Consider the following 11,670-nt stretch of genomic DNA (forward strand, 5'->3'; position numbering starts at 1 on the left):
AAAGAGTGGAACAAGGAAGTCTTTGGGGATTTTAGAATAGAGAAGTTGAAGGTGTCTAAAAGAATTGAGGAGATTGATAAGAAAGAGGGGAGTTCGGAGTGGTCTAATGAATTGGTGGAGGAGAGGGTTAAAGTGAAGAAGGAATTGAACGAGTTGCTTCTACAAGAGGAAAGAGCAATGGTGATGAAATCAAAATTTTCCTCGGCTAAAGATGGGGACGCTAGTACTGAACTTTTTCATAAGCTAATGAGGTGTCTAAAAGAATTGAGGAGATTGATAAGAAAGAGGGGAGTTCGGAGTGGTCTAATGAATTGGTGGAGGAGAGGGTTAAAGTGAAGAAGGAATTGAACGAGTTGCTTCTACAAGAGGAAAGAGCAATGGTGATGAAATCAAAATTTTCCTCGGCTAAAGATGGGGACGCTAGTACTGAACTTTTTCATAAGCTAATGAATGCTAGCAAAGCTCAAAACACAATTTCTAGATTAGAAATGGCATATGGGAGAATCGTTGAAGGTGAATTGGACATTGTTCATGAAATTCACTCCTTTTCCACAAATCTATACCCTTCATCAGAGGGCAGATTGGAGGCATAGAAGGCTTGGAATGGAGCCCTATTTCAGAATTGGAAGCAGAGGAGTTGGAGAAACATTTTGGGATAGAAGTGAAAATTTTTTAATGTGATGGAAATAAGTCTCCAAGCATGTTGGGAAACGCTGAAAGATGAATTGATGGTACTTTTACTTGAATGGCATGGTTAATGGAGTTACTAGTGAGACATATTGCACTTATACCTAAAAAGACCAATTCATGCAAAATTAGTGATTTTAGACCTATTAGTCTAGTCACTAGCTTTTACAAGATCATTTCTAAGGTCTTAGCTTCCAGATTAAAAAGCATTATGGAAAGCACGATTTCACAAGCACAAGGGGCATTTGTTGCTGGTAGGAAAATTTTAGATGTTGCTCTCATTGCTAATGAGGCGGAGGATTATAGGGTAGGAGGTAAGGAAGGGGGAGGTTTTCAAAATTGACTTTTTGAAGGCTTATGACCATGTAGAGTGGGATTTTTTGGATTTCATGCTAGAAAAGAAGGGAGTAAATGGAGCAGATGGATTAAAGGTTGCTCGGAGTCTGTATCTTTTTCAGTGATCATAAATGGAAGGCCGAGGGAAAAGTTTTGGGGCTCGAGAGGGTTAAGACAAGGCGATCGGTTATCTTCGTTTTTATTCACTTTGGTGGCCGATGCTTTTGGGATGTTAGTTTATAAAGCGGTTGATCAAGGAGTTTTTGGTGTTTGGAAGTTGGAGAAGAGCAAATAAAGGTATCCCATTTACAATTTGCTGATGACACCTTGGATAACGAGGAGGATAATTTTCGATCTTTGATCGCTACCATTGAGACATTTTGTTTGGCTTCTAGACTTAAAGTTAATTTGGGAAAAAGTGTAATTTTGGATATTAACATTGATGTGGAGGATGTGGTTAGTTTGGCTGCCAATGGAGGTTGTTTAGTGGGGGATTGGCCGATTAAATATCATGGTGTTTCCTTAGGTGGGAATCCGATTAGATCGTCTTTTTGGGAACTAGTAGTCTTGATGGTGGCTAAAAGGCTTGATGGACGGATGAAAGCGTTTCTATCTCGGGGAGGGAGGTTGACGTATTGTCATCTTTATTGACTTATTTTCTATCAATCTTTAAAATCCTTAAAGGAGTTGCATCGAAGATTAAAAAACTAATGAGGATTTCTTGTTTTTTGGTTTGTTGGGTTGGGGGGGTGGACAGTCATATCACCCCGTGGCATGGGCTGAAATATGTAAACCTAAGGAGAAAGGTGGTTTGGAGATTGGTATCTTGGTCATCTGCAACAAAGTTCTTTTGTCAAGATGGCTTTGGAGATTTCCAAGGGAAGGAAATTTGTTATGGTGCAGAGTGATTAGAGGCAAGTTTGGGTCGAGCTTTGGAGAATGGGAATCTGGTAGTTGTGACAGAGCAACCGTCAGGAGGCCTTGGAAGGCCATTCAAACTTTGCAGCATGAGTTTAAAGCTAACGTTAAGGTTACGTTGGGGGATGGTAGGAGGTTAAGGTTTTGGGAAGATGTGTGGTTGGGTGAGGAACCATTCTCTAATCGATTTCCGAGTTTTGGGAAGATGTGTGGTTGGATGAGGAATCTTTATAGGAATTCGTCCCTTCATAACTCGGCTATCTCTTCATTTGACACAATGTGTTGTGGAATTTTCATTTTAGGAGGGAGCGGAGAAATAATGGAGCTATTGGGTGTCTAGAGGGTGTAAGTTTGAGCGAGTTTATTTGTGGTAGGTGGGCGAGGAACCTGGAGGGGTCGGGGTAGTTTTCTTGTAAATCTTTCTTTAAATTTCTCATTGATGATCAATCATTTCCTTCCTTTAGTGTTTGTCCTTTTCTTTGGAGTGTCTCGGTTCCTACTAAAGTGCAAATTTTTATTCTTAGCAAAAAAAGGTGCAAATTTTTTATTAGCTGCTTGTGTCAAGTAAACTAAACACTCAGGATTTGTTGCAAAGGAGAAAGCCGTACCTTATTCTCGTTCAAAGACTCTACGATGTTTTGTGATAATCAAACTTCATTTGTGATCTTTTCATTATTAATGAAGTTTTTGTTCCTATCAACAACAAAAATTCAAGCAACTATCAATATTGCAAAGAATCCAGCCCGTCATGACAGGACTAGACATGTGGAGATTGATCCACATTTCATCAAAGAAAAAATAGAGGAAGGAATTGTCAAGATGGTCTGCACACCAACTTGCCTACAAACAGCAGTTATTCTCACAAAGGCTCTGTTGAACTATAAAATTATTGTTGGCCCACCTCCTACTAGCTTAAGCTTTTGGGATAGATCAGTAAACTAACATGGTATCAAAGAGGGAGGTCTTGAATTTAAACCCTCGTAATTGCACTCTTTATCCCATTTAAATTGTTATCACGTGTTGGGTCTTTAATATATTTCGGGCTTATTATTAAATATTAACGTGTTAGGCTTTCCAATTAGTTTACCTACATGATTGCCCATTGTCCAACCCACATGTGAGGGAGAGTGTTGAAGTATAAAACTATTGTTGGTCCACCTCCTAATAGCTTAAGCTTTTGGGATGGATCGGTAAACTAACAGGCTCTTCCAAGAATCAACTTCGAAAATCTTACTTCTGAGCTGGGGATGATTAACATCTATCACCCAGCTTGAGGGGGAGGGTAGTATTCCAAAGTCAATTCATTGGGCTGACCCGGCTTAGAATATCTTTACGTCCCCATTATGTAAATTGGTTAATCAATTACATTCAATTACCCAATATTCTCTTATCTGTTTTTTGTAGGCCTAGTATCGTGGGAGAGAAACTGGTTTTTGGTTTTTCTCTCCTTTATATACCTCGGTTTTCACATTTGTTTTCAATAATAATAATAATAATTCAGATTTCAGACTTTTTCTCTTCTCAAACTTAGATATATGTGAACTGTATACTTTCTGCGTACTTGGTTTATGTTCTTCGTCTTCATCTTACTCTATTAGTGTTAAGGCACTTGCGAAGTCAATCCTGTCTTTTCTTCTATTTTGTGCCTATATATCTTAATTTAAAACATATTTGTTAGTATTTGTTTTTTCCCCTAGTTATTACTGACTCGAGCACTCTACTTTAGTCAGTTGCAGAAGAAAAGATTCGTACAGAAATTCCTAGCTGCAGTTCGTAAGTATTAATTATATATGTAAATTCATGATATTCCTTGTAAATTGACATGTGCTTATTCTAACAAATATATCCTTCCCTATCTAAACCAGCCATACTTCAACTCTAATGGTGGAAGGAGTATCAGTCAAACTTGCGGACCCAAGAACTCGTGAAAACTGTTTGGAAGGATACACTTTTGTTCTGGACTCCATAAACAGTGTAAAATGTTGAATTCTTTAGTCCCTAAGAAATTTTGCTTTTTCTATGAGAACTCATCCTAGTTTAGTGGATCCCATAACACGGAAAATTTTTGTCATATTGTATGTACATTAGTGTCTAAAATTTAGAATACGTCCATTTTCTGTCGTTTTATGGATTAGATTACATTGGACTCCAGAAACTGCATAAGAAATTGTTAAAAAAGTTGGTCTTATCTTAAAACTGTTATTGAACCTTCTTTAATTACAGCATGATCGTAAAAGCTGGATCTCAATGACTGGACGAGATGAATAACTCGAACATGTATATTCTTGTTTAATGCTATGTAATCAATATGTACCTGTTTTAAACGCTTATTGATTTCTTTTTATATGTAATTACAGTGCAAATTTGGGAATCAGTTGCAGTCCCTATTGGAAATCAGTGGCGCAAAGGTTCTTTTCGCTGCAGGGTTTACTTCAACCAGCCAAGTATGCATTTCCTGTTTAATACACGTGCAATTCTTGTTGTCCATTTTTTTAAGACCTTGAGAAAATAACCTGCGGGCACTATTTTATTTGCACTTCAAGTCTAGTGTTATAAGCTTTTGTATGCTTCAGAAAATTTAAAATTTCTTTCTTCCACCTAAGAAAAGTATGTGTACTTTAAATCCTTTTTTTTTTTTTTTTTTTTTGTGTGCGTGTGAGCGTACGCCTCAGTGATGTAATGAATAAGATAATTGAAGAAAATAATTACTAATTTGGATATAGCTGTGTTTCCATGTAGATTACTAGGCAATTACTCTATACTTTAGCTCCATGCCATGCATATGTCCAAATAATTATGTATAACAGGGTTGCATTGTGCTTAATTTGATTGTTTCCACTATGCACACAATTTCAGTTTGGTGTTTTTATCATCTTTTCCCAGGCTCCCAGCTAGCTTAAAATATGTGCATTTAGACTTGTGAATTTAAATTGTTCACACAAATCCGTGCTTTGTATAAATTGTTTCCTCCCTATGATTTTTCTCATAGGCTGGAGTCTCAAAAACATTAAATGTAAAATATTTTGCTTCCACAATGTGCGCTTTTATTTTTTATTTTTTTTATTTTCCTTTTTTCTAGGAACAACAGATCCGTAGTTTTTGGTTCATTTATATATCTTCTCACGCAATCGTCTACATGTCTAGCTTCTTACTATTATTGTTTTCTCTAAAAAGACTATTCCAGCTGGGTTATCTTCTGAAACTCTTTGTAGGGCTTAGATAACGAAGCAAACAATTATGTTGTTTGTGTCATCCCTGGAGGGTCAGCCAACAAGCTTGGTTGCTTCAATAAACTCAGCTCACTATCTAGAGTAAATGAAATGGACTTAATATGTGCCGTTTTGACTGGGAAGCTTGATCGATCCATTTTCATATCACCTTGCGGCAAGTGCTTTTTGTCCTTCTGATAAATGCATTTCCTTAATTTCTTATTGGTGGAAAGCCAAATCTATTCTAACTACTATTTTTGTGCGGGAGAAATTGGTTCCCATTTGTATTGATTCTGTTGTTTTTAGCAGATTATGCATCAAATTATGTTGTTGGAAGTTATGATCAAGGTGGCTATACAACAATTTAAACAAAAAAAAAAAAAAAAAAAAAAAAAAAAAAAAAATTTTCTAACTCTAATTTCTCACTGAAGTCATGCATCTGAAAATATGTTTTAGTTGTGCCATCATATGCTCCTTAGATGAGATTTTATAATGAATTATTCATGTTTGTAAGTTCATTATTGTCATTTATTTGTTTTATGTAAGTAAAAAGTCTGATCTTTATGCATGTTCATTTGCAGTTGTTGTATCATCTTCATGCTCCACAGACGAGACAATCGTTGCAGATTCTGAAGCCGAAGATGAAACTGCAACGTCAGTCCGTGAAACTGCTGCTGCCCACTCTAGAGAGGTGGTCGAAACTGTGAATAAGGTGGAGGCAAAAGAAGATTGTGCTGCGCCCAATTATGTTGCAACCTTTAGGCCCAGTAGGGGTAGTGTTCCTCTCAAAAGGGAAGCAGATACCGAGTCTGAAAGTGGAAACTTGGATGTTGTTTGTAGCCAACATTTAATTGTCCGAGATACAAGCACACGTACTGCCGGCTCTACTGCCAACAATGAAGCTATAAATTTCAAACGCTTCAGAAAGGTAATGTGCTCAGTTTCGTCTATTTGCCTATTCGCATCGGGTATCCTGTTTTCCAACTGGAATATTTCATTTATCTGGTAAAAATTACACTGCAATTTGTCTTATTCTATTGTATTGATCTTGTTGTTTGGAGCAAAAGTGTATAAAAATAGTCCCAGCTTATACAACGATCTATAATACGACTCCTCAAGAATAAACATTCCTTTTCTCCGCAAAATGATTTGCGTGTTTCTTTTCCTAACATGTCATGCAATTATGTCGTTTTTATATTACAAAATATCCAATTAGAGCTAGAAAGGTAATGTTAACATGCGATTAACTTTGAAACCCAGTAAGTTTGTAATAATGTGTCCACACCGTTCGGTTCTAATCTATGTTTTGATTTGTCCATTGTCTAATTTATAGCTAACCTGATATAAGCGAATTATTATTCCTTTTCTTTCTCTTCTACTTCTAATCTGGAATGGAACTGCAGAGAGACGTTCAATCGGGGAATAGCTTCAACAATCTCATTCCATTCTCAAAGAACCCGTATAAGTAAGATCTGTTTTCTACTAACCCAACTCATTTCTCTAAGGGGTTTGCAAAGTAATGAGGTGCTCATACGGTTTCTCTTGCTATATTTTCGGTGATCAGAGGATCGGATGATGGGAATGAAGAAATGATCGAGTCCGCGAAAGAAGAAAAAAGGAGAAAGCAAATGGAGGCGATGGCTGAAGACTTATTTAACAATGTAAAGGTGAGTGATGCTGCTTTCTCTTGAGACTCAAATTTGGAAGAATATGCCTCATATGATCTTGCTCAAGTTCTACACCTTTTTTATTTTTATTTTTTTTAGAGTTATTCACGATTATATTCCTTGTAATATATAAAAATAATAAATAACTCTTCCGCTTATAACATAGAAAAAAGCATGTAAACTCGTATGTGTTCCAAATTTTCAGGGGAGACGGCGTGGAGTGGCCGGTTCTATTCATGGACTTCTCACTAATGCCTACTAAAGGCGACAACTTGCTTCTGGGGAGGAAAATGGTCTTGAAGGACTGTATTGATATATTTGTGAATCTGTTGAGTAAATACTGGTTGTCTTGAAGGACTATATTGATATATTTGTGAATCTGTTGAGTAAATACTGGTTGTCTTGAAGGACTATTGATATATATGTGAATCTGTCGAGTAGATACTGGTTGTCTTGATGGACTATATTGATATATTGGGGAATCTGTTGGGTAAACATTGATAATGCATGTCGCTTGGCTAGAGCGCATGTTGAGGAATCAGGTGTCTGAACTTATAATTAAAAAAGGTTACAAAATCAAATTTAGAAGAAATAAAAAACTAAATTTTGTATAACTTCTATCAACAAGTAGTCGAAGGCAGGCGCCTATTTTACGTGTGATATTATTTTGGATATAAAAGATCTAAACTTTCTTGTAAAATTTATTTATTTTTATTTTCTTATTATTGCTTCATAAAAAATAAAAAATTTAAGTAGATCGTATAAAAGGAAAACAAAGTTTTTAGCGGAGTAAATTTTTTATTTTCTTAGAAAAAAAATATATATATATATATTTATGAGGGCGCAAGAAAAAAAAATATTAAATTTATATGTGAGAGATACTATTTAAACAAAGTTAAATTATAATAATTTTATTTATAAAATAAATAGAAATTGAGAGTAGCACTAAGAGGGAAAAAAATGAATTCGTCTATTGATACTTTATATTTCACTTTTGACACAAATATACTTAAATCACTTATCATTTTACTTGTTATACCGTTTTTATAATTGTAAGAAGTCTACAACTAAATAACCTCATATTTTATTTTTTATACACATCTTTAAACCATCCCATATTTTACTTATTATAACCCTTTTAAAAAGATTCCCACAACTAAATTGTATTATTTTTTATCATTACTCGATCATTTCACCAATTCGAGTTTTCAGTTTTAGGTTTCTACAGTAAAAAGCTCTCAGAAAATGTCATATCTAACTTTTTCTGTTACAGTGAAAAGCTCTCAGAAAATATCACATCTCAACTCGAATCTGCGAAGTAAACGATGCCTAAAATTCAAAATCTTTATTTTTTAACTCTCTTTTTCTTCTTTTTCTTTTTTTTAAAAGAAAGATGTATTGCTTCTCATGAAAACAAAACCATATATACTTGCTTATCAAAAGAAGAAAACGTGTACGTAATTGTTCTTACAAATATCAATTTGTAGAGTGTTTTTTTTTTTTTTTTTTTTTTTTTTTTTTTTTTTTTTTTTTTGAAAACGGGTGTACGTGATGAGACCTTCTGCAGTTGTGTTAAGAGTTTTTTTTCTTTTTTTACGATAATTGCTTACGTTATTCCAAGTAAATCATAAGATATTGAAAAAAAAAAAAGAAACGTCTTCTCCAGAAGGAAAATTAAAAAATTAAAAAAAAAAAGATGAAGAAGAAGCAGCGAGCGATTAAAAAAAATACACTAACTTTTGAAATAAGTAGGCCACAATATTTTTTAGAAGGTAATAATTTTTGTTAGGATTAATTAGGAGTGTTCAAAAAAACTAAAAAATTGAAACCGGCCGACACCAAATCGCCAAACCGACTGAAAAAACCGAAAATTCAGTTGCACGTCAGCAAACCGACTAATTCAGTAGATTAACTAACCGCCCATGGTTCATGAGCAGTTCGATTTCGGTTTTGCCAACTGAAGTGATCGGTTAAACCGAACTGACCGACGAATTTTAAAAAAAAAAAGAGTTATTATCCATATAGTCAAACCTTTAATCTTATAGGTGGTGAATATAAGTTCATCATATTATTGAAGATTGAGGTTTAAGAGAAGTTAGATCTCTCTAACTTGTAAGTTGTGATGGAGAAATTAAATACATAGCCCTTTATATAGAATAGTTGAGGGAAGACATTCTCATCTCTTTTCAATGTGGGACTATTAAAAGTCTGATGTGTTTAAAAATTTAATAAGTTTTCTCATCTTCAATAATATGATAGACTTCAATATAAATAAGTTTTCTAATTGAGATTAGATGTAAAGCCTTAGTCTTTAAGGATACATTCTTTTAGGCTTTATTTGTTTGTCTTTTAAGCCATTTTTTCTTTTTAATTTTAACTATTTAAATATTAAATATTTGAATGGTTAAAATTTAAGAAGAAAATAGCTCACAAAAATTTTTTTAAGTAAGAAACCGACCGATAAAAATCGGTTGGTTAACCGACCGAAGACATTGTTCTTCAGTTCAGTTTTGGTTTTAAATTTTCAAAAACCGACATTGTTCTTCGGTTCGGTTTTGATTTTAAATTTTCAAAAACTGTCATTGTCGGTTCGGTTTTGAAACCGACCGAAATTGTCGGTTAAAAACCGATGAACACCCCTAGGATTAATTACAAAAACTCTCCTTGAACCATACTCTTTGTAATATTTTGCTCTCAATTTTTAAAATGTAAGATGCGTTCCCCCTAAAAGCAATGAAATGTTCACAAAAAAACCCCCCGTTAGATTTTTTAAGGGAAATTAACATGTAATTTGTTATTTTGAGGTATTTAGTAGCTCTATAGTTTAAAATTTTAATTTTAATTTAAAATTAATTTAAATTTGAACTTTTAATTATGATACATCAATTATTGATTGAATGTAAGTTAAACATTTTATAAATTTTTTGGTAGAATAAAAAAATTTATGAATTTTTTAATAATTAAATTAGTTTAGATTCAAATTAAATTTTAAACCATCAATTATCAAAACACTCTCAAAATAACAAATTAAATGTCAATTTCAGTTAAAAATCTAACGGAGGGTTGTTTTGTTAACATTTCATTAATCAAGGAGAACAGATGTTACGTTTTAAAGATTATGTGGCAAAGTGTTACAAGGGGTATAATTTAAAGGGAATTGTTGTAGTTAATCTTTTTTCTTAAGGTGTGGTGTGTAATTTTCCATAAGAGTAATTTTATTAATGAATAATTTAATAATAAAATATATTATTAAAAAGGGGTTCTTGAAAAGTGTAGGTTTTTAAAATGATTTCGGATGTGAAAACGTGATAATCAAATAAAAATTTTCTCAAAACATTCGATGCACGCTATAAATTATATTAATTTATACGTGGAAAAATTAATCTAATTAATTTAGAAATATACCTTGCAACTGATTAGGACGATAACTTGAGTCTTTAACCATGAACAATCCAAGTGCTCTAGTTCTCATATCACCAAAAATCTTCCTCGCCTACTCCTCGGTTCTACAAAGACTGCGTGTGGGCAGAACTTGAAATCAAATCGGGATTAGTACTCAACTCAGTAGTCTTCTATTGCCATTAACACATGTACGTAGAACTCTTCTCCCTTTTCTCTCTCTAAATAGTCGACCACTATGAGAGAGAATAGAGCAAAAATTGTGTTATCTAATTTTCTATTACACTTATTTATAGAGAAGCTCTTAGAGTCCCAGTAGAGCTCTACTTTTTCTCTAAGATAAGGTTTAAGAAAATTGGCAATTAATATTTATTTGAAATCTCAATTAAAGTCAAGATAAATTCTCATTTTTGGAACAATTTTCTCCCTCATGTGCAGCATGGAATTCAGCCACCACATGGATAATCTCCCTGTGGTTGGCACCACCTTACCCAGTAAGCAGAGAAAAAATTTCTCATTTATCTTGTTGTCAAATTTTAAATTAAATTCAAATTTTAAAGTCAAACTTTAAATATATTTGAATTCTAATCAAATAACTTGCCTAACAAGTAAACTAGATAACTCTGAGAGCAAGCAACTGAATCTTTCCATGTAGGGCATGTACACCATGTAGTCCCACCACATATGTGTTCTAAAATTACCTATCATATAATCACCATATTTAATATCTAATTAATTATTTTTGAGTTATTTAATGTAGAATTTCATAATTACTAATTTCACATATTTATCCTTAACGTCTTGTAGAATTACAAGAATGACTGGACTTATAATATCAAGGTCCAATTAATAATATACTATTATAATGTCATGACCCACATCGAATACGTATGTATAAGGAAGTTCAACGGGCGTTGGACCCGTCTTAGCTGACGCGCGGCATGCAACACTTTTCCTACTTATTAACTTGGCAGAAAAATGCGGAAAAATTAAAACTTAAAACTACGAATTACATTTGGACGTCCATGCACATCATTAATACAAACCAAAGTATTAGATAATAAGATAAAATGCGGAATATAAAAATAACACATAACATAATATATGAGAACAATTAAAACCAAAGTCTATCGTTCACAGGTCGGGGTGTTGGTTTCTCAAACCGGATTTTCAAAAAAAATTGTGCGGAAGCGTGGTATCGATCGAATCACATAAATTAAAATTTAATGCGATCATTATTTCATGTTAATTTAACTACAAAGATATTAAAGAAAGGAATGAGGATTTGATCGTCGTTCGATTAGGACGAAAATCTTGAATTCCTCCAACATTGTCTTGAGCTCTTAAATTTCAAGAACACCATTGTTCTTTCTCAATGTATCTCCGAATTAACGTGAACTCGAACGTGTGGGCGTTCTAATGGGTTTCTCAACACATAAGATGGAGGAATAGGG

General features: G+C 33.7%; 1 protein-coding gene across 5 annotated transcripts in view; it reads left to right on the forward strand.

Moving 5' to 3' along the window:
- Window positions 1-7,249, forward strand: part of LOC21407869 (nijmegen breakage syndrome 1 protein) — an 18,503-nt gene extending 11,254 nt beyond the window's left edge. For 2 of the 5 annotated variants that reach the window (XM_024167743.1, XM_024167744.1), the window contains exons 7-14: window positions 3,668-3,714; window positions 3,807-3,915; window positions 4,299-4,385; window positions 5,154-5,325; window positions 5,732-6,078; window positions 6,554-6,615; window positions 6,715-6,817; window positions 7,023-7,249. In XM_024167743.1, the coding sequence (XP_024023511.1) occupies window positions 3,668-3,714; window positions 3,807-3,915; window positions 4,299-4,385; window positions 5,154-5,325; window positions 5,732-6,078; window positions 6,554-6,615; window positions 6,715-6,817; window positions 7,023-7,079 (984 nt within the window). In that variant the 3' untranslated portion in view covers window positions 7,080-7,249. Of the gene's footprint in view, window positions 1-3,667; window positions 3,715-3,806; window positions 3,923-4,298; window positions 4,386-5,153; window positions 5,326-5,731; window positions 6,079-6,553; window positions 6,616-6,714; window positions 6,818-7,022 lie in introns of all 5 variants that reach the window. The other 3 variants (XM_024167747.1, XM_024167748.1, XM_024167746.1) reach the window with 3 other exon arrangements.
- The last annotated feature ends 4,421 nt before the right edge of the window (window positions 7,250-11,670 follow it).

The sequence above is a fragment of the Morus notabilis genome, unplaced genomic scaffold (genome assembly GCF_000414095.1).
Source record: "Morus notabilis unplaced genomic scaffold, ASM41409v2 Scaffold172, whole genome shotgun sequence".
Lineage (NCBI taxonomy): Eukaryota > Viridiplantae > Streptophyta > Magnoliopsida > Rosales > Moraceae > Morus > Morus notabilis.